Source organism: Oxyura jamaicensis, chromosome 10 (genome assembly GCF_011077185.1).
Source record: "Oxyura jamaicensis isolate SHBP4307 breed ruddy duck chromosome 10, BPBGC_Ojam_1.0, whole genome shotgun sequence".
Taxonomy (NCBI): domain Eukaryota; kingdom Metazoa; phylum Chordata; class Aves; order Anseriformes; family Anatidae; genus Oxyura; species Oxyura jamaicensis.
In genome coordinates this window covers 2,240,421-2,263,065 of record NC_048902.1, presented here as the reverse complement: position 1 = coordinate 2,263,065, position 22,645 = coordinate 2,240,421, and the positions used below count along the sequence as shown (strand labels likewise).

The 22,645-nt window shown below is 43.4% G+C and overlaps 2 protein-coding genes across 7 annotated transcripts in view; both read left to right on the top strand.

Moving 5' to 3' along the window:
* Positions 1-4,925, top strand: part of FAM214A (family with sequence similarity 214 member A) — a 46,165-nt gene extending 41,240 nt beyond the window's left edge. For all 6 annotated transcript variants that reach the window (XM_035336009.1, XM_035336007.1, XM_035336004.1 and 3 more), the window contains one exon: positions 3,656-4,925. In XM_035336009.1, the coding sequence (XP_035191900.1) occupies positions 3,656-3,809 (154 nt within the window). In that variant the 3' untranslated portion in view covers positions 3,810-4,925. The remainder of the gene's footprint in view (positions 1-3,655) is intronic.
* Positions 4,926-7,102: 2,177 nt separating this feature from the next.
* Positions 7,103-18,592, top strand: ARPP19 (cAMP regulated phosphoprotein 19). The gene is made up of 3 exons (XM_035336010.1): positions 7,103-7,182; positions 11,851-11,973; positions 15,302-18,592. The coding sequence occupies exons 1-3, from the start codon at positions 7,138-7,140 to the stop codon at positions 15,470-15,472; spliced, it is 339 nt and encodes a 112-aa protein (XP_035191901.1). The 5' UTR covers positions 7,103-7,137; the 3' UTR covers positions 15,473-18,592.
* Positions 18,593-22,645: the final 4,053 nt, after the last annotated feature.

Genomic DNA, 22,645 nt, shown 5'->3' with positions numbered 1-22,645 from the left:
CACGATGAGGATGCTGAACTGTTTTCACCCTGAATTTTAGTCTGGTTTGAAATTTGTCCTTTCAGGTCACACGAACTTGCTGTGTCTGACTTAACCACCTCATAATTTTTTTCTTCCAGGGTAAATTGTGAAGAAGTGCGTGTAGCCTAGATAAACTCTACTCGCTTGTAATGTTGTTTTTAAAATCTTTCATTTTTAAAAGCAGCAAAGTTCCCCGAAACCCGTTTTACTGAAAACTTGCTATATAAAACAATAACAAAGTGTATTTTTGTTACTCAGGTTGGCTTAAAACAGCCTTTCAGTTTTAGTTGCGGTTGTTGTAAGCTTACGATGCTTGTTTTCATGTTGAAGTTTTTGCTTAAACAACAACAAAAAGAAGTCACAAACTGTGAGCTGCGTTGTGGTGGCATCTGCTTGTGGGGCCTTAATTATCGTTGTCAGCACTCGCATTATGAAAGCTTTTTTTTTTTTCAAGTGGTAATTCAGCAAAAATGCTTGCATAGGTCTGGAACTTAACGTTGGCAGCCAGATTTTCTAAAGCACTCTTTCAAGTGGCAGATAGAGCGTGTATGCAGCTTTTACTTACATGGTTTTGTATGTCTGAGGGATTGTTCGGCGTGCCGTTGGTCTGTATTTGTACGGGTACGGCGCTGACATAGAGCGTGGCTTGCTTGGCCAGCACGGATTTCTTCACTGCACAGAAACCAAGAGTTGCATCCGCAGTTTAAGGAATCTCTTGAAGAGCCTTTGGAAATACATTTTGTGTTGTTGCGTGTCAAGCAAAGTTTTTTGTGTTGTAATTAAATCTGCGTTAACATAGGAGCTGGGAGTCCAGCTCTGCTCACGCGTTACTTCTGCCCAGCGCTGTGATGGTGACAACAGGCAGTTGGTTCCTGGCTTGTGTTCTGGCACCCCTGCAAAGGCAATTAAGCAGTTAACCTGCCCACAGCGCAGCATTTTCAAAGTTTTTACAGCTGGTCAACAGTCCTAGTTACTGACATGTTGCCTCTTCTAATTCTATGGAGCATAACTGATGTTGCTTTGTGGCTAACGGTGGTCAGTTCTTCATTAGCCAGATGTTCCTGAAGGCGAGGTGGAGGGGACGCTTCAAACTAGTTGCTCAGCAGTGCTTCCTCAGGGTGGTGACACTTTTTTTGCCATGTTTTTGTGATGTGGCATATGACGTGTTTACCGGTGGAAGCTGAAGGTACCTGTCACTAATGTGCTAGCTGCTTTTTGATCTTTCTGATCTCTAAGCGTTTTTCCTGCTCTGGAAATCAGTGTTGTCATCCTAGTGATTTCTATTTATGGATTTACTTAGATTTTAATGATTTTTGTTGTATTGTCTTTTCTTCTTGCAGAAAGAAAGGTCTTAGTACATCTGCTTTTATGGTTCCCCTGCTGTAGCCTGTTTCTTGGGATTACTTTGTTCTTCATGATGGCCCATAATACACCTAAAGGCTTTTGTGCTTGTATTTGTCATTTCTCCAGTAACATTCATCACTTAAAGTTTCTTTCCTCTGCCAGGCTTTCTAGCTCATCTGTTACTGGGTTTTTAAGTCTTCCTCTATTTGTCTATGGGTGCTGTTCCTAGGACACCATCTGTCCTAGGAAACACATCTCTTGTGTTTTTTTTTGGTTTTCTTACACAAAGCCACTGGAACTGCCACAGCTCTGGAGCCAGTCCTGCGCTGGCCACTCCACCAACACCCGCAAGAGCATATGTAATTGTCTCCTGATTATTCCAATGTATTTGCACATATGAAAAACAAAGTTACAAATCCCAGTTACTATGATAAATATTCCTTAAAAAAAAAAAGGCAGTGAAAGCAGAAACTAGAAGAATACCCAAAGGCTGTTATTGTCTCCCGCTCATTCTCTTCCAGTCCTTGTGAAATGGCATGCTCGGATGAGCCACGTTACAGGGAAGGATTATTTACTGGGCAAAGGAAATCTCACAGGATTCTCACTGCTAGAAAATAAAGAGCTTGAAGTTAAAATAAAAATAATAATTAAAAAGAATCTGATAGATCCATGTGTATAATGGGGATATCCATGTGTATAATGGGGATAATTCAGGTCAACTTTACGATGGTGCTTTGATAACTAGATCTAGCTATACTGTGACTAATGTAATCAATCATACTTCTGCTTCAAAAGGTGTTTCAATACCATTTTTACTTAGAAATGTGTTATGAGCAGCTTGCTGACTTAACTTCAGTTTGTTATTCACCTTTTTCAGTTTGTTATTCACCTTTTCCTCTTTCTTCACATGCCTTCCTTCAGAGTCTCCCCCTAAGACAGAAACTACTTTGGCTGCCAGGTGAAGGGCTTCCCCATTGACAACACCACGCAATCAGTGATGGAGAGGAGCTTTGGGGGCCAGCAGGAGCATTCTGCTAGATCCCCCCCACATTTCATGCCCTTGACAGAGGACTTCCTCTCTAGCTGTGGGATGGCTATGGGCTGTTCTGCTCCACTGCTCTGAACGAAGCTGTGGCACAGAATCCAATTCTACAGCCTGCCTGCCCCCAGACAGCTCAAGCCTGCTGGATCTTATGTTGTCTTTCTGGTGCCTCCCAGAATTTCAATCTGATTATGTCTGTGTGTATTACAGAGACCACTTTTGCTTCGGTTCATTCAATGAGTAAATGCTTATTAAAAATCTGTCCAAATTGTAGTACCCATAATAATTCAGCATGTACTTTGATGTGAGCAATTTGCTCTCGGCATTTATAGCGAGGTCATTTTGTCCTTACAGTAGCAATAGCTCTTATTTCTAACACAGTAGCAGTAGCTTTTCTCCCCTACCATGACGTACTGATAATGATGTTCATTGGCCATAAGAGAGAGTGCTTGGGATCTGCTGCCCTTGCTGGGCGAGGAAAGGGAGTTGAGCTCTGCCAGATGCAGGCTCGGAATACAGTTCTCTGAAATGCAAATCGCGTCTCTCTATCTATAGCTGTTAAATCTCAAAGTGGAACTGGTGCATTTCTGGTAGGTTTGAAGGCTGTTTAGCTACAGCATAAGAAATGAAGGAGCCCAGAAATTGGCCACTGTTTCCTTTGGTGATTGGGGCAGTGAACTCAGCTCTGATTGAAATAGCTCCGTATTCCTTGCAAAACCCCTCTGTATCAGCTTGCTTGCAGAGATCCCCGTACCTGCTGCTTCTTAGGTTAGAGTTCAACTTGGCATGTTGTATGAAGCATTGGTAAACTTCTTGCTTTACACTTCAGAGAGCAATGAGGTCTGTATGATTGAAATATGTATTTGATATGTATGTATCTCTCTGTTGATACTCGAACCTTGCCTTTTGTGTATGCTTAGGCCACCCTTTGGGCACTTTCAGGAGTGCCCACTTAAGAGCACTTTTTGGCTTTCTAGATGGCTGAGAACTTTAATGGTACGTAAATGCAGCATGAACTTCAAAGAGCCCATGCCACTTTCAAAGCTATATTCTGTATTTGTGGTTAGGAACAGAACCTTCAAATGTCAGAGAAAATGAAGTCGATAGAAAACGTTACTCTTTTTTCTTTAATGTTGTGGTCAAATGTTTTTTGGCCTTAATTTCTTAAAGGAATGCCTTTAATTCAATAGTATTTAAAGGTTATTCTTTTTTCTGTTTTATATAATGCAGATATTCCTCTCTTTTCAGGTTCCAGAGTTCTAAATCTGGAAAGATCTACCTCCACAGAGATGTAAGGCTCCTGTTCTCTCGGAAGTCCATGGAAGTTGATAGCGGCGCTGCATACGAACTTAAATCTTACACTGAATCTCCAACAAATCCTCAGTTTTCACCAAGATGTTAGCAAACAATGGCAAACTAAAGTATTCATTGTACTGTTGATTACTCCTTACAAGGGAAGATCGATAAAGCTGACAGTATAAAATTAAATCTGTAAAGGAATGAAAATAGCGCTCGAGAGAGAAGGTTCTTATGTGATCCTGGACCAGTTTTGTAAAAGGTCTCTGGAATGAGCTTTGTGTATTCCAAGTAGACTGGAAACATACTTAAATCTAATCTTTTTGTACTGTTTAAAACCACTTCATTGGATGTGTTGCAATAGCAAATTCCCAAGTTAGTTTAGTGTTTACACTTTTTATTTTATTTTTCAGTTATTTAATATTTAATGTTTCATTTAATACTCAAGTGATGTTTGTCTTTAGTGTTCTAATGTAGCATAAATCCTATGTAAAATCATACTATGTATTTTTGGCATTAATATTGAAATCTGAAATATATACAGATGTCTTTAATCTGTGTGATGTTTTTAAGTGATATTCATTTAAGTTATTGAAAATGGGGACAAGAGTTGAATTTCCGTAACATTTCATACTATGCAAGCATTCAGCTTTTTTCTTTTCTTTCCTTAATGGTACCCTTTTTTCTTTTCCCTCACATACAGATTTAACACCACTTGCGACCATAGTGCAGGATGTGTGTTTACTTGCTCATGCATTCAGATCATCGATTCAATTCATATTTGGCTCCCTCCATTTCTTTCCTGAAGGGCCACTTTAATATTGCTTTTTGTTAGTTTCACATAATTCCCACCCCCCCATATCTGACTTCCGATTGTGCTAAAGGATGTACTGTGCAAACAAATTAGCATTTATATCTTAAATATATGCAAAAGCTATGGAACATGTACTTTCTGTTTTATTTTTAGATAAGGAGGATCTTCACGTAATCCTAAATATTTTTAATAGATCAATTCCATTTAGGCCACTAGGTGGCTATATGAAGTTTTACTAGAGATGCTACGTTGGGAATATAAACGCTTTCCAATACATGTATTCCTAAAACAAATCACCGTCAGATAAACAGTTTATGCTACGTGTTAAACTGTGTAACTGAGAGAAATAAAGCTAGAAGCATTTGATTATATTTGAGGTATATATTTAATAATGAAAATGAAGCTGTATGATGCTTGCCGAAGATCTGGGTTTCTCTGCTGTCTTACCTTGGTTCATGTTTTTCTTTACATCACTCTTTTCATAGTGTCAGTACTATGAAGGGTGACCTTCACATCTGGGAGTATGACACCCTTATCTGATGAAGAGTGGAGAAAGAATGAATGTGCATGTTGTGGATTCAACACTACCCTGAGCTGAGCTAAGTCACTGCGTCATGAAATCTCCAGGAAGCCTGCCAGGGAAAGTAAGGGAGACCAGACTTTCCAGATGATACGCATCCAACTGTCTTGTATATTCAAGTGGCTGTTGCTACAGAAGGGCAAAGCCCAAATATTATTGAATCAATTTCCAACTTCAGTATTTTTCCCTCTGTTACGCTGGGTTTTTAAAGGTTAGCTTTTGTGTAACAGAGACTTGGGAAAAACCACACAGGAGATTGATTGTGGTTTCTAGTTGTGTGTCCTATAAACCTGAAAAGGTTTCTTTGGTAACAGAAGAGTCAAATACAACTGCAGTGGTACTGCGTACATAACTAGGATCTAGACTAGGATAACGAAATGTGTCCTAGTTTCTCTGTACTCAGTCACAAGCAAACAGCATGTACCCTTAAAGTACTTGTGTCACGGCGCACAGCTGCTTGCATACTTGATGAAATGACACAATGAAAAGTCATAAATCACCCTCAGTAAATTAGCCTTACATTTTAGCACTGACAGTATGCAATGTTTGTATGTCTGTATCTTTACGTGACTTCAAGCCATCCTCTTCTCTCTTTGGAGTAATGTATTTATTGGTCTTGAACAGCAAAAAAAAAAGTGTGGATTTTGGGTGTGGTCACTACAAGTCACGTCCAGGAAATAAATATGTATTGACTTACGTAGTCAAAACTATACTTGGTCCCTATATGGATGCCATTAAAAACAAAAATGACCTTAGGTTATCCGTGGACAACTTTTAAGTAATTTCCCCTTCACAGTTTGATCTGGGTTACTTGTTCCATAAGGGACACAGGTGGATGAATGTTTGCAATATATGAACAGACTTCCACATGACTTTCTATGCATTTGTTAAGAAGGGGGACTAGACTGATTTTTAAGAAGCTGTTTGCTTCTTGTCTTACTCCTCAGTAGGCCCAACCTTCCAGATTTATTCTGGATAAATGTTTCCGGGTGGTTTGAGGGCCTCTGGTAATGGAGGCTGCAGATAATCCCTTCTAGTGCTAAACTACTTACCATGAGAAAGCTTTTTATGAAACTAAGCCACCTAAGTCTTGCTGATGGAGTCAGGTTGCTACTCGTCCTTTCCACAACAGAGAACAATTGGGTTCCCATACATCACATCCCTTCTCAGATTTGTTTCCTGTTTCTAAAACAATACAAGCTGTTCGGACAGCCTTGCCTTGCAGACTTTGATTTCTGTACTTCTCATCCTGCTGGCTCTTTGCTTTCTTTCTTTGGACTCAATCTGCCTCAAGGTGCACGCTCCAGGATATTTTTTCACCCAAGTTGTAAATATTTGCCAGATAAGAAAAAACCTGATGCGAGTACCCCGGGCGTGCTCTGGCTGGAGGTGCCAGTTTGTTAAACGCTGTCCTGGTCACGCCAGTCCTAACGCGTTGAATCCTGTGGCCTCTCCGCTCAGGGGTGGCTCCGTGCCCCTCCGCAACCAGCTCTGGACACCACCTGGGAAGAAACGGCCCGGTTTCCAGGAGCTGCCTGCCCGTCGCTGTGCCGTGACCGCGGTTCCTGCGGCCTTCCCGGCCCCGCTCTGCACCGAGCGGCTTATCCGCGTTCCCGGCCGGAAAATTAACTCAAGGAGCGCTGCCGACCGCTGCCGAACCGCGCTGTCTCTCGGATCCGGTTCCGAAATGCCCGGGGTTTGCAGCCCTGTCAGCCGCCGTTTCTCGCTGGGCCCGCTCCGAACCTTTGAAGCCCCCCCCCCCGGACCCCTTCCCTCAGGAAGGCAGCGGGGGGGGAGGGCCTCGACGTCAGCGGGGGGGAGGGGAGGGGGGCGCGGCCAGCGCCGGAAGCCCGCTGCGCTCGGCGTGCGCGGCCGGGCGCGGAGGAAGTGTGTTCCCGGCGGCACGCCGTCCTGCCAGCCGCCGCCATCTTGTGCGGGAGGCGGCGGAGCTGCGCTGCGCTGCGCGGAGGAGCGGCGGTCGCGCCCCCCCTCCCCCTCCCGGAGCCCGCCCGGAGCCCGCCGTCCCGCTGCCGCGGCGCCATGTCTGCCGAGAGCCCCGAGCCCGCCTCGGCCGAGGAGCAGAAGGTGCGTGGGGGTTAAGGGGGCCCGCAGCCGCCGCGCGGCCCCGCCGAGGAGGGGCAGGAGCTGGGGGGGGGGTGCGGGGGTCTCCCGGCCGTGCCCCGGTCTGGGCAGCGTCCGCCGGGCCCGCCCCACCCGCAGCCCCCGCGGAGCCGGGCCGGGCCCCGGGCCTGCGGCGGGCCGAGGGGTGCCGGGCGCTGACTGGCGGAGGGGGCTCGGAGCGGGGAGCGGCCGGGCCGGGGGTGGCTCGGAGCGCCGGGGGGGCCCAGCCCAGGGGCGGCCTGCCCGGAAGGGGCCGCGGTGAGGCGCGGGCGCGGCGTGGTTGCGCCGATCCCCCGCAGCCCTCCGTGCGGCGTGAGCCGTGCGGCAGCGGGGCTGCCCGGAACAATGGGCGTGCTGCAGCCCGCTCCGGACGGGGCTCTGGGGGGGCTCCGGGGCCGGGTTACCGCGCGGGGGCCGCCGTGTGTCACCCCCGGGGCGGTAACGGCTGCGCTGCTGGGGCCGGCGTGGCGGGCGGCTCCGCCGGCTGCGGCCTGGCCGGTGCTCGCGGTGCGGCCTCGTCACTGCTGCGGGTCGCTGCCATCCCCGCGGCTGTTTCTGACGGGGAGGAGTTAGGAGACGCGAGGGCTCAGCTTTGGAGGGCTCTAAAAGGAAAAGCATGGCCCGCCTCGGCTGTCCGGAGGTTTTGTTTAATAACGTGCCGCCTGTAACGGGGATTAGTCATACAAGTAGGAAGGGTTGGCAAAGGGGAAAGTGATAGCATGGCGATAGGTGCGGTAATCGGAGCCAGCTCCCGTGGTGTGATTTGCCCTTAAACGCGGACGGTTCGCAGCTTGGCTTTCCGTTGGTGTTAGGCAGACCTCCGAGAAAACACGGGGCCTGCTCAGAGCAGAAGCAGACCCCGGGCCTACGCGGCGCGCCTGGAACAGCTCGGTCATAGCGCGGCAAAGCGTGTGGCAGCCGGGTGGAGGTGGCGCCTTCAGAGCGTTCTCACCGAGTCGGGGGAGCGGGGCCGGTCCGGCCAACGCAGCTTCGGGCTGAAGTCTTGAAACGCCGAGCTTGGGAGCTGTGCTGGAGAACCGCTGGCTCTGAGACACGGGGGGGCCGCTGGTCTTCTCGTTTAATCTTAACGTAGTCAGGCATTCAGGACAAGTGAAAGTAAATAAAATTTTGTGGGTCTTTTTGGTCTGTGATAATAGAGCTACAGATTTGTGCTACAGCATTGCAGTATTAAACTTCTTTAACAACGTTAGTCTGGATAAACAAAAGTAAAGATTGTTCCATTAATGCTTAGCTTTGAAGTACTTGTTCGACCAACCCCTTTTGCAGTACTTATTCGTTTGTAAGCTTGAAAAAGATGAAGCCCCTACGGGAGCTTTGAGGCAGCAATTCGAGAAGGCACAGCACGAGAAGCTTGTGCCTGTGTTCAACGAGAAGGCTGTTAAACAAGAAAATGATATAAATTGAGAACTTCCCATTAGTCCAGTGTTTCCTGTTCTCCATGGGAAAACTCAGGGTAGTGGCAGGAGGAAGTTCAGCAACAAAGAAACCTTCGGATGATGTAGAGCACGTGCGTGGTTGATGGATGCTGCTTTTGCTGTAGAAGTCCATGTTTTTCAGGAAGCTCTTCGTGCTACATCTTGTTTTGGGACTGGCTTTTGCCACATCAGCTGCCTGTGGAGTTGTGCTGTTGTCATGTTTTTCCTATTTCTTACTTCACATTTTTGTCTGATGCCTTTTGTTAAAAGAGGATAAGCTCTTCATAACACAGCTCAAGAAGGATTCTTTTTTGCTGTACAGTTGAGTTGTCCAGCAGATAGAGACCCTCATGCTTTTAGTAGCCCTATAAAAATTAAAAGCAAGAGCTATCTTTAAATGTGTTAGGTAACTACTGGCTATGCTGGTAAATCCTTTTGATGAAGTAAGCAGACTTCATTAGCTGTGCAAAAATTCCTGTAGAGAACTAAAATTACAACTTGTGTGGTTGTCAGCAGGAAGAAGTGCGTGGTATATCGGGATTTTTTTTCCTTCATCAGTTGTCAGTCATCTGGTTGCTGCTTCTATAATAACTGAAGGGAAGACAACTGCTAATGCATGAATGGCCTTGCAGCTTTGGGTTAAAGCCTTCGTGTCTCAGTGACACGTCCCCAAGAGTGCTCCCTGCTCTCTGGTGCATGGAGGAATACAAGGTCAGAATAAGCACATGCTGATCTTCCCCAGAAAACTTCCCCAGGTCTCCTCAATCCATGGTATAAAAGCCTTCTGAGCTGCAGATGAACGCATCCGATGGCTTTCTGAAGCCATCTAAATTCTTGGCATCCCCTGTATTCTTTGGCAAGGAGTTCTGTAGCTTAGCTGTGTTACAGAACTGTTCTCTTCAGTATTTTTGAACCTGTCGTCAGCTGGTTGTGTTTGACAGCCCAAGTCTTCATGTTGAAGCTGTTCTTTATTTCATGTTACATAGGTGGGGTTTTTTTTTTGGTCTTAGCTGTTCTTGGCCATCAGGAGTCGGTGACCGTAGCCTGAATCCTTTTTCTCTGCACTGAGGCACAACAGTTTTGTGTTTTGGTCGCCTGCTGTGCGATGATTTGTCAACCCCGTGAGTTTGCATAAATGTTTCCTTTGAAGCACCATGAATACGTATTTATGTAAGCTCTTTATTGTTGGCCCTCTGTTCTTAAAAAATACTTCCTTTTGGTTAGTATTGGCAAAACATGCCCCCTCAGATGCCTTGTCTGTTGGCTCAGCAGTGAGTCCCCAGTGATTCAGCATTAGATGCTGAAAGAATGGCTTTTGAGAAGATCCAGAGCCAGTGTTGGCATGATAATAAAACACACGAGGAAGAACAGCGGCTGAAGACTGTTCTATTCACATGGAGACTGTGGTCTTGCCTAGTAGGATTATTATATGGTGAGGAATGCTTCTGTGTCCTGTGCCAGGGAAGTTTTGCTTTTGTGTGCGTTTTGTATTTTGTACTTACCTGGATTTTGTGTTGCCTTGCCTGGCTATGTTTTCATCTAACTAAAAATAAAAAGCATTGCTTCCACCTAGTCCCCCCAGAAGCTCCTCTTAAACTGCCCTCAATTTTTCTGTCCGCCCTTGGTAGGGCTGTTAGCGGAGATTCCCCCTGCGCTGCGAGCAGCTGTCTTCCAGAGCTCCTGGAGTAATGGAGCTACCTGAAATGCTGTATTTTAACTCTGTTATTACAAACTTTGCTTCCAGGGATCCTTGCCAGAAGGATGCAGATTGTTATAGAACTTGGGGCTTTTGTAAGAGATGTCAGAGGCCTTGTGAATCGGGGCAGGCTAGCGCAGGGGCTCAGCACTTGTGCCTGAAGTAGCTCTCAGCAGCTCTCAATCCCTTGTCCTCCCTGCTGCTGTGTCAGCGGACCTGTTGGTGCGGCTGCTTGGTGATCCAGACAGGGGAAACTGAGCCCAATGAAATAAAGCCCAGCAAGAAACAAACGGGTAGTTATTTTTGCATTGAATTAATTTCTGTAACCCACTGACGTGGAATACATGCGCTCATGCGAACCGATGCAACACAAAGGTTGGCGGTGCAGATGGAAGAGGAGTGTGAAGGGGCTGCCTAAGCAGCTCGAAGTGAATACAAAACCTTAGTCACAGATGAACGTGAGGCTCTCGTGGTTCCAGTGGCAATTCTTTCACGACTAGAAGTCTTTCTGGGACTTCAGATGATAATTACTGTTCAAGAACCACAGCAGTCAGCACAAATCAATATGAGTTTTCCCTGAACTAGCCGTGGTTTGCATGCAAAAAGTGATCTTGGCCAAGCACTGGAAGGCAGTGAAACAAGGATTTTGAATGGAAGGTATTTTAGAAATGACTGAGTACAAAAAACGTACCTCATGCATCAAATCGCTGCGTGAACCAGCGCAGGTAAAGGTCCATGCTGAAAGACTGGATGTACAAAGTAGTTTTTGCCAAATGAGTATTTTCAGATCATTACTTTAAGCATGCATATTTTTACCATATTCTCACAAATTTGCATTTTATTCTACGCAAATGCGCTGCGTTCAGTTAACTAGATCATGATAACGTTGGCCTCCAATAGAAGGCCAGCATAGAGAAGTCAAATAATGTTTGTTAATATGGTAGCGGGCATGGTTTTGAGACTGAAATACTTCAACACTATTTCACAATGAATATCAATGCATTACAGTTGCATCAGAGTCACAAAAACTGGATTTTGTGAGAGCACAAGTGCTAATCCATGCAACTACACGATGAAGCAGGGCTCGCTGAGAAGTCCCATGCTCAGCTTCCGACGTTTGTTCCTGGCAGAACCCTTGTTTTCACCAGAAAAGTGTTTTTTTTTTTTTTTTTTTTTTTTTTTCTTCTTGTTTGCTTGTTATTTTGGGGATATTTTTGGTCCAAACTGAGTAACAGTGTGCTTTTAATATAGGCTAACTTTCTGTGAAAGCAGAATGGGTTAAGTTGAAATCCGTGTCCAGGAGAAGTACCCAAGATGTGAGGCTGAACACCTACAGTTGCTGTTAGTATTTGAGAGGGAATATATGGGAATGTTTATTGAATTTATTGGTGTGTTCCGATTGGAGCAGAGATCTGCATGTTGGTGAATTCCTTGCAAAAGTGTTGTACGTAAATAGTTTATTGTAATACTTCATTTAATGGCTTGGTAATTCTGTTTCAGGAAATGGAGGATAAGGTGATCAGCCCAGAAAAAGCTGAAGAAGCAAAATTGAAAGCAAGATATCCTCATCTGGGCCAGAAGCCAGGAGGCTCAGACTTCTTGAGGAAGAGGCTTCAAAAAGGAGTGAGTTCTTTACTGTCTGTAGGGTATGGACAAGAAATTCCCAAATTCCTGTATCTGTGATTCTTTTCCACTCCCCAGACCTTTGCATGCGAAAAAAACACTGCCAGCTTTAACTTTAAATCTGTAAAGGCCCGAGGAAGCGAAACTGATTTCCACAAAACAAATGCCAAACTGGCAGGATAGTTGCTTACAACGCTCCAATGGCTCAACTGCAATTCTAAGAAACTTTAAGAAATTTAAAAACTTAGAAGCTGTCTCACTGCAGCTGTGACAGACATGGATAGAAAAAAGTAAACAGTAAGGGTCAGAATCTCATCTGTGTTTTCTGTTTATCTTATCTTACCCGTTCTTATGTTGCCAGGATGTATGGCCCCTCTTACTACTCACCTAGTTAGCATGTGAAGGCTTAGTGTTTGCAGGTACCATCTGACATCAGTGGCTTGAGAAGGTTGGTGTAATTCCAAATGCATATACCTGGTCAAAAAGCAACTGTAGGAGAACGAAGAGCAAATTAGTGTTTAAATACTGGTCCACATTTGACCAGCGTTATCTTACTTTCTTAGTTACTGAACAGTTTTTTGTTAGTTTAGTATTTCCTGCAGTGATGTAATGCTTTTCAGGCACGTTAGAATTCTGTTCTTGGGATAATCCTAGCCTGTCATTACTTTTGATGTTGTTTTCCTTGCTGTCACGCTGTTGTTTGCTATTGTCTAGGCCATTTGAGCGCACACAATGATTCCAAGTGTAAATCCTTTGCAAGCCAGCTGTTGGAGTTCGGTGCTGATCTAATTTTGTGTTACCTGGTAACGTCTGGTGGGAATTGTTACTTTTGGCAGGTGTTTTGGATAAGCTTTCTCTTGTAAGTTAGTGTGCATGCAGCATAGATCATGCCTGCTGGGAATGGGCACGCGGCAGGTTAAGTGGTGACTTTTGGGAGTTAAGCTTTGATGTGGTCAAAGGCAACCTGAACAAGACTTGAGCGTGTTCGGTGTCTGTGTAGACATCAAAGAGGCAAGGTAAGTGTGTTTTGTATAGGTAATTCAGGCAGACAGACCACTGTCCACTCCTTAGGATTAATGGCCAAAAGGAATTACTGTAAACACGCCAATAGTCTCTACAAGACCTCAATCTTGATTACAGCACCACTTCGTGCAAAGCTTGTTACAGCCCCTATTTTCCAATACAAGCAGAGGCAGGCCAGTGGGCATTTTAGTTGCCCCAGCATTTTGGATTCTGCCGGTATGATGAAAGATGGCATAAAATTGGGGATTCCAATTCTTAATCTGCCCTCCTCAGTTCCCACTTCCTGCTGTTGTTAATACCTTTTTTCCATCTTTTATTTTTTGTTGTTTTTGTTTAGTGTGCTCAGTGTCCTAAATGAGGAAGCATCTTATTTGATGTGGCCTTCTGGTGTACGTGAGGCTAGCTGGATTGCTGAACTTTAAAATAGGGTGAGAATAGTGAGTGTGCTTTCAGACAGCTTTTGCGATGGGAAGATAGGTTGATAAGCATAGAATCAATTTGAAAAGGATGATCCAATGCAAGCCACCTATGAAAAGCTGCAGTAAATCAGAAGTAAACACAGGAGCAATCTGTGGAGAGAAATGGACTGACACTCTTAATTCCTGAAAGATGATGCTTTTCTCCAGAGATGCAGTTGCCATTTGGCAAGTAGGCTGCCCTCTGCTCATTGCTATTTGCTGTTCAGAAATGTTCTACATTGGGTGCACACACCCAATTAATTTTAATTAGCATACTTTCTCCAGAACAGTAGTAAAAATGGATGCTGTGCTCCTGTAGACAGATTCTACTTAGAACTAGTGTATATATAACTAGTATATAGACAGAAACGTGTATATATAACTTGTGTATAGACAAAGGTGTTCCTGTTAACAGCAGTTAACACATCTAAAGATAGAATTACTCAATTATTACCTAGTTCCTGTTTAAAAGTTTCTTTTGGTTTCTTCGGTCTTGAAGGGGAAAATATGAACGCCTGTTTCCAAACTGGGTTGCATTATAGCTAAAGCCTCATCTGCAGATACAGCGCAAGAGCACTGTGGTGTAAGTAAGGATTCCACTGTCAAAAGGGATGAACTGTGAGAAGGTTTACCAATACACGTATGTAGTTCAGGTGTTCTGATTGTTTAGGGTAAAACAGGTGACTGTAAGGCTCTAGTAAACCCTAATAGGGAACATTTAAAGCCATCTTCAGGAAGCCTTGCATTTAAAAACAACAACAACAAAATTCCCATCCCCAGGTAAAGACTTGTACTTCAGCTTAACAACTGCTGCTGCTGAATATTTTGCAGCTGGTTAGTGCTACTACAAACTAAAGACTGTGGTAATAATGCTGCCTGGAAGTACATAAACATAGCAGGTTGCGATGGCTTTTGTTCAACTGACTTTGAGGAATAAGCCTATGTAAAGGTAACTAGGGAGTGTTCTTCCAGAGGTGATTATGCATTGTAAGCAGCAGTTGTTAGAGCTAATCTTTGTCCTGAATCTAGGCTTTAGCCTCATTTGACAATCTGCAAAATCACGGGTTATAAGTAGATTAATAGTAGACCTCGTAGTAAGATGTAAACAAGATATAACGGTTCCCCCAAAAAGGTGCCACTGAGCAGCTGAAGACTTGATGCAGGCCTTGGATGAAATTCCATACCTCATCTTAGTGTAACACAGATAAATTATAAGTCATCTGGTTTTACCATCCACAGGTAACTTAATGTTTTGGGAAATACGACAACAAGACTATTAAAGGTAGTGCTAATAAAAATTTGCTGAAATGCTGAGGAACTCTTTTACAAATTCAGAATGAACATATTTCATTGTTCAGGAGAAGCTTGGAGCCTGGGATAAGCCAAATCTACTGTGCAATCCTTCTAAAAAGCTTTGTGAAGGGGATTCTTAACTAATTTGGTTTGGGAACTTTAGGGATCATAGTCTCACTGTTTTAATGTATACAGAAAAAAGATTTTCTTGTTAACGTGCAGCTTCATGTTTCTTTGATCTTCTGGTATGATAAGGCAGGCTATGTTCTCCAGCCTTACTTCGTAAATTGTTTGGTTATTCTGCCTAGCAGAACTTGATCACTGCACTGTAATTTTCCAAAGGGCAGGGCCCTTTGGAAATCAGTACTAACACGGTGTTTGTGTATGGGATGAGTTTTGTGCTATCTGTAGAGCATTAACTGTATATGTAACTGATGTTCAGAGTTTAAATGTGTGCTTAACAGTCTTGGTAAGATTTTATCTGAATTGACATAAAGCTGCATTGCAGAACGAGAAATTCAGACTCTTAAATCTATGTGTATTTTGTCTTCTAGCAAAAATACTTTGATTCTGGTGACTACAACATGGCTAAGGCAAAGATGAAGAATAAACAACTGCCTACTGCAGCTCCTGACAAGACAGAAGTCACTGGTGACCATATTCCTACTCCACAGGATCTCCCACAGCGGAAACCATCTCTTGTTGCTAGCAAGCTGGCTGGCTGACGAGAACAGCTGAACTGCATGATAATTCTCATTCCCGTTATTTCTCCTTAATAGTTATTTCTCACCCTCACATCCCCCTTTTTCTTTCTTACACTAAATCATGAGACTGACAGCTTTGCAGGTAGCGATAGCATGTGCTGCTATTGTAAGGGAGTACTGTTAAGAGTAAAACGTGTAGTATTTGGACTAGTTGAGAACAATGCACTGATTAAAAAAGGACAAGTTTGGTTAGAGCAATGTAATCTACTTGAAAATGTACATATTGCCCATTTCCTAGTGTAGGACTGGTTCCAGCAAGTGACATCGCAAGTTTTACAACTTTTAATGTTTCTGCTTTTGTTATTTCACCTTAATTACAGCATATTTGTATTTAATATAACCTCCAGTTGTGTTGGTTTTTTTTTGTGTTTGGGTTTGTTGTCTAAAATAGAGGTTTAGACCACAAGTTGCTAGATGGTAAAGCATGTATAAAAACAAAGACAGGGCTCTGATTGAATTTTGTTTCTGCTCTTGAACTTGAACGGCCTTAAACCTGTTTCAGCTTTAACAATAGAGTTTTTACTTGGGCAATATTTGCCCATTCTGGTGTAACTCTTGTGAATCTAGTGCTTATTGACAACTGCCTGTTGAAGCTGGTATCCTTTTCAGTTCCGTAGCTTAGAACACACTTTTGTTGAAGATGTGAATGAAGTGTGCATGTGCATAGACTGTTGAATTCACTCTTGTGCCATTTTTGTAAATACAATAGTTTTGCACAACCTTTTGCAAATGTCTATTAATTTTACATTTTAAGAAGCAGATAATGTGCCAATCAAAGCACAAGTGATTCTGTATCTTTCAAAGTCTTGGCCTGAAACTAAGAGCCCAGAATCTTGCTACTGAAAGTAAAAATTGTGTACCTGGAATTTGTGAAACCCCTAGGCTTACACTTGCCTCAGCCTTATGCTTTTGCAGTTGTATATTTTGTTTTGCAACAATGTCCAGCATTCAGTTATAAATCTGAAATTTGTACCTATATTTAAAGGCAGGTGCCCTTTCTGTTCAGCAGCTCTTTAAGCTTTTAAAGGTGAAATGCTCAATGGTATGACATGGAAAATAGCTAAATGTACTGTTCTAGAGAGTTTCCCTTGTGGCGAACTCCAAATCTAGGCTTGCTAAGGTTTGATACGCAATTGTCGTTGTACTATTTTAGACTTCTGGAAGTGAAAGGGTATAATTCTTTTTCTTGAACTCCTGAAGTGGCAGTAAACTAACTCCTTTTTTTCTGTTATACAGCAGCCCCTCATTGGTTTTGGGAAGCGAAAGGAACTGGAACTGGTATTTTTATAATGATCTACTGAGAGACAGGGAATTCTTCATGTCAGGAAATAGGAACAAACTTCAGTTCATCTGTATGGTGCAGGCTGTGAGTACTAGATTGCCAGAATACACAGTTGATACTAGATGGGTAACCCGAGGAATTTAAGAGCATGATTTGTTCAGTGAAATCGGATATATTCAGTATGATCCATAATGTAATTGATTTTAATACAAGCAATCATGGCCTTGATGTTCTTTGGGAGTGTAAGAAACCCTTTAAAAATATTAGCATACTCTTTTCTTAAACGGTTCTATTAAAACACTATGAAAAGCAAAGAACCAATGCAGGCATTGTAAGAGAAACCACTTTGGAAGATGCATGTTTTTAGAAGGAAGCACTTTGTATTGATATATTCAGAAATGTCTTAAGGAATAAATATCTGCTAGTTGAAAAGAAGACTGGCCCATGTTTTCTGCAATGCTCTTTTCTGAAGGAAAACTCAAAAAAAAAATGATCAAGATGAGATGAAGAATCTTAACTTGGCCCTGCTTTGGTTAGAATGGGCGGAAACTCTGTTATAATGTGCATTCTTCAGTTTAGAGAATTCATTCCAGAGAACTTTTTAAATTGCTAACCTGGCTCTTTGCAAGTCTTTATAGCCCTTTTCAAGTAAATATGGACAACCTTGTGAGAGCCCTTTTATTCCTTATCATCCACTAATGCTATAAACGAGTTGCGATTTTTCACAGAATAGTTTGAATTAGACCGATTTTTTTTTAAGTAAGAAATTAGGCTGGGAAAATAACAAGGAAGCTGGATATATTAAAGCAAACTGCTTTCTATAGTCGTTAGTTCTAATGTGAAAATCCCTCTTTATTTTTGTATGTGTAAATGAAATTTGAAAAAACGATAGGATTGGGCCTGGAACAAATATTGAACAGTTGAAGGTGACTTGCTTTGTATTGTCTGGTTCCACTATTTTGTAGCTCACGTATGGTGAGTTTTTTGATGCTTGAGATTTAAAAAAAAGCCATTTAAATTTAAACATTCCCCTCATTTAGCTGCAACTCAGCTTGTCCTGCTGGTTAGATAATGCAAGCTTTTTTGATGTTCATTCAGTGACTTGCAGTTCTTAAGGTTATTACAGATTCAGCTACCAATGTATTATCCATGTGTATACTTAAAGTACTGTAATCCTAACTAGGTCAGTGACTGGTTATGAGCCTTCACATCTGACAGACCTCAGCAGCAGGCACAGCGATTTTGATTCTATACACTGTTTGAAACTTAGGAAGTCCAATAATCACGTAACAGTAAAACAAAGGTGACTGCAAATTGATACTAACTTTCAGCTTACTCCAGCAAGATAACTCAGCTATCCAAACTTATGTACATAATGTATTATATAAGTTTTACCATTTGATAATGATCTTTTTCAAAGAAGACCTGCCCACACTGTAGACTGGCAGTCCCTTTCATATCTTGCCTTTAAAGATAGACAGTGTTTAGTTATTAGACTAGTATTCATGTAGGCTTATGATAGCAGATAGCACCAACATTTTATTCAAAATAGTTAAAAGCGAATGAATTCCAACTTCACGGATATGTCCCCAAATCTGTAGTACCAAAGGCTTCCCTCTCATTGTTCTTGACGTAGTAGGACAGTGTTTGTGTAAAAGCCACAGGAGTACATTTTGTTGGACATATTTACACCCAGTTGAGATGTTAAGGTGATGAAAATGTCAATTGTTCTTTGCAAACTTACACATTGTATAGTATACAGAATAAATTGATCTACTTAGTTTTTATTGCAATGTGGAGATTTGTCTCGTCTTTACTGTGGTTTCCTTAATGATACTGCATACTTCCGTATCCTCTATGGAAAATTTCTAGAACCTAAATCTTGCTACTCTGTATCATTAAAAATATGACTGGGCTTTGGTTTCTAGTATGTTAGATTACAGAATTACTTCAATGTAATCACATTTATATATATTTCAGTGCTTATTTTTCTAATAAGGCAATTAAAGCTTATTGTTTGAAAACTCCTTAACAGATGACTGTTTTGGTCCCTTACACCGAGTGAAGGGGATGTCTGGGAATTAACTTCTCATATAGAGCTTTGCATTGTATTGACTTCATTAACCTGAACTTGGTGAAATTTCTATGAAGTCAAGATGCTGGAAAAAATCCAAATAATTTTGTATTCAGACTGTGGCCTAGGTGCCAGTCTCTGCGCAGTTTCAAGATCCACGTGGTGTATTTACGCAGTGAGCTCAGTAACCAAGGTCGTAGTAAACCCGCCATGCTCTGCATCTCCAACAAGCTGAGAAGTGTCCAAGTAGCAACATCCAAGGCCATGCTGAAGCAGAGCAAAGGCAGCATTAACACAAGTATTAGTGTCCTAATAGTCATGGGGAGTGGTATCGGCCTTCGGCCAAAGACAAACCACTTAAATACAGGCTTATACTCAAATCTACTAAGTAAAGCTGGGGCAAGTAAGTTGCACAAAACTGCGTTAAGAGAAGCTGTGCATGTAGTGGCTGTGCTCACAGAACGTCACCACATTAATCGGGATGGAGGTGAGATGGCAGTAACTTGTCTGAGGGCTCAGGGGCTTTCTGTGAGGTTGGAAAGAAGTAGGGGGGGACAATGTGGAGCACACGAGCAGGATGAATGTATTTTAACTTAAAGTGGATTTGGTGGTGCCTGTGGCTTGATTATTCCTACTTTAGTACAAGTGAGCCACCCTTTTCACATTCAAGTCACATTCACTGGTCTTTCAGACTGGCTTTTTCATCCCAGTTTCTGGCATCTGTACATCCAGAGTAACTTAAAATCTGAAAATTTCTATCCCTATTATTCCCATTAATTATTTCCTTAGAAAGTAATTCTGGAATACTAGGAGAGAGGCAGGCAGGATTGACCTCAACTGACATGAAAAATACTGACAAAGCCTCAACTGATTTCAAACGCATTTGACTGGTTTAAAATAGGAGTTTTACTTCTTGTTTCTAACTGTCTAAATTTAACAACAAATTTATTTTTCATTTTATTGGAGAACAATGATGTAGCTCTTGATAAAAAAAAGGTATGCTTGGTTAATGGCAAATTTCATAGACAATATTAGGGAATAGCCATCATGGACGCTCCTGGTACATAGGCTCTCAACTGCTGCTGGGACTTCTGTCTTCAGAGGCATGATAGTGCGGTATGATTGATTCCTTATTAGATTTGAGGAGAAAACAACAAATTTCTTCCTCAAGAAATAGGATTATAATTTTTTAATCTGTGGCATTTTCTAGGAGTGGAACTGTATGGCTGAAATTCCAGGAAAGCTTAAATGCCAGAACAGGAGCTGTGGATTCTTCTGAGCAAAAGGTCTGTTCTCGGGTGATGGATTTTGTGCTGTTGAAAACACCTTCATGATGTTTCAGAGGCTAGAGGAATCCTCCTAGTAGGATTAAGCATAAGTGAATCAAGGCAAGCTTTCTGCAGGGGAACTTCATCGTGTATCTTCATGTGCCATCTGAGATCCGTCTTCTCTGTAAGCCCAAAACCGTGGAAGCAAGTCCCAGTTGTAATGGGAAGAATGCAAGCCTTTATCATTTTATCTCGTCCTACGCATCTCTTACATTTCAGAGCTCTTAACTGCAGTCAACACTGTCTGAAGCTAATCCTGTTTGTTTTCTACAGCCAGAATTTACAGGACTAATCCTTGAAGTGTGACAATATAGGAAAGGGTGGGAGGATTTTAGCCTTTGAATTCCTCTATCACCTTTGTCCATCTTTCTAGTAAAGGCCCTTAGAGTTAAACCAATGGTCTGTAATGGATATACAAATGCTTTTCTGTCAGAGTGGATAGACCAATCCGTTATGCCACATAAACCATCTCTCGGTCTTTGTTACCAGTATGTATTAGTTCTGTGCTTCTAATGATTTCCCGTCTTTGTATGGCCGACAGAGAATGTCCTCCTCACTTATGGCACAATGTGACAATAACTGCGTAGGAAAGCCTCACAGGACAGGACACGTAAAATCTTTACAGCAAATATATGATGCAGGAGATGCTTCTAGAAGTAGTAAGTAGTCAGTCTTAGTAACAGGTTTCTTGACAACTTTCAGTGCCCCCAATTCCTGTCCTTAAGGACAGATTTGAAATCCTGGTTTATGCAAATTGTGTCAAATCAGAGCATATTTTGGACTCAGATACCTGTTTTCTGCCGGTACACATGATTACACTTGGCTCCTGAACTCCAGCTGCAAATGGCTGATACAGTAATCCACAGTCCAAGTGATCTCCTGAAACGAGTGTCGAACAGAGAAGAAAGCATCCTGAAGAAAAGGTATTTAACGCGTATGAAGCAGCACACAGAGAACAAAACTGATATTTTTGTGGTTCATGCATCCAGTTCTTAGATCAAGTCTGTTAAAAGGGGATGGTCACACGAGCTCCCACCCACTTGTTCTTTGGGTACACGAGACATGACTGGCTTTGTACTATATGGCTCTGTTTTGCCATAGGGTGCACATGAAAAGCAGCTGTGCAAACTTCTGGGGCAAAAACCTCAGCCCTGACCTGGCCATCAGCTCGCAGGAACCTGTTCCTGGCTTCTCCGAGGACTGACAGCAGTTCTGCTGATGGAAGTGTGCCTCCTGGGCCTGCAACAGGACCACTAAGCATGGCTGATAGTCCTGGACATGCTGGTAGAATATGGGAAGGAAGTTTTTTTGTTGGTGGTTTTGTTTGTCTGCTTTGATTCAATTCTCATTAAATAGTTTCTAAACTCTCCCTGCAAAATAATCATTTTTTGAACCTGGAGTCATTAACCTTGGTTTGTTAGCTGTGAAGATCACATACCTGCACCTAATACAAACAACTCCAGCTAAGGCTCCACATTTTCGTCCTCATTTTTTTCTTATGTGTGCTTGCTACACTCTCTAAATCCTTTCACATAGCAGCAGTGGCATCCAGCTAAATTTTAGCATTTATTGCAGCGTTTATTGGGGGAGTCGAGAGCTTTATTTTTGCTCCTGGCTATCAGTGATGTGATGGGTGATTCTGAGCAGCTCACCCATCTCTCTCATGGCTCGTTTTCTCTTGGTACTGTCTGTTCTCTTTGCTCTATTTTCTTTGATGCTCACAGCAGGTTTTCTGGGGGAGTCCAGGTACAGCCCACGGAATACAAAGCTGTTATTTAGATGGTTGAATTTTGCACAGAGAGGATACCGGTTAAAAAGTCCAAGCATCTTCATGGAGATTGTGGCAAAAGTATCTGTTTCAAATTTTTTGCGTGTTTTGGACCACTCGGAACCGGTGGGATGCATTCCCAAGATGAAAAAGCGGGGTACACGCACGAGGCTCGCTTCGGCCACGCCAACAACTCTTGCCATAACGTGAGCTGTAGAAAACGCCCAGTAATGATTCATAAAGCTGAAGAGCTGCCCTCCAGCCCCAGCCAGAACACGGCTTCTGCTTTTTACTTTATTCCCTTTTGACACGGAAGCCGAGCTTCGGGGGGCTGCTGATGCCTCTGTGAGGAGGGGACGGTGCCGGGGGAGCTGTGCGCGGAGGCTGGGGCCCGGTCCTTGCCGAGCCCCCCCGGCCGAGGCTGGGGGCAGCGCCTGGCGCCGCCACCTCCCGGGCGGGGGCCGGCTGAGGGCGGCAGCGCCGGGGCCCCTCCGCAGCCCACTCCGCGGCCGGGGGCGTTGGGGCCGGACCCGTTTCCCCCCGGGGGCTCCCCTCGCCCCACCGCCGGCAGCCCCTGAGGGAAGGGGCGGCGGCCGCGGGGCAGGGCCGGGCCGGGCAGCGGGCGTCGCTCCCCGGGCAGCGGCCCCGGCTCCCCGCCTGCCCGCCGGGGGGAGGCAGCGCC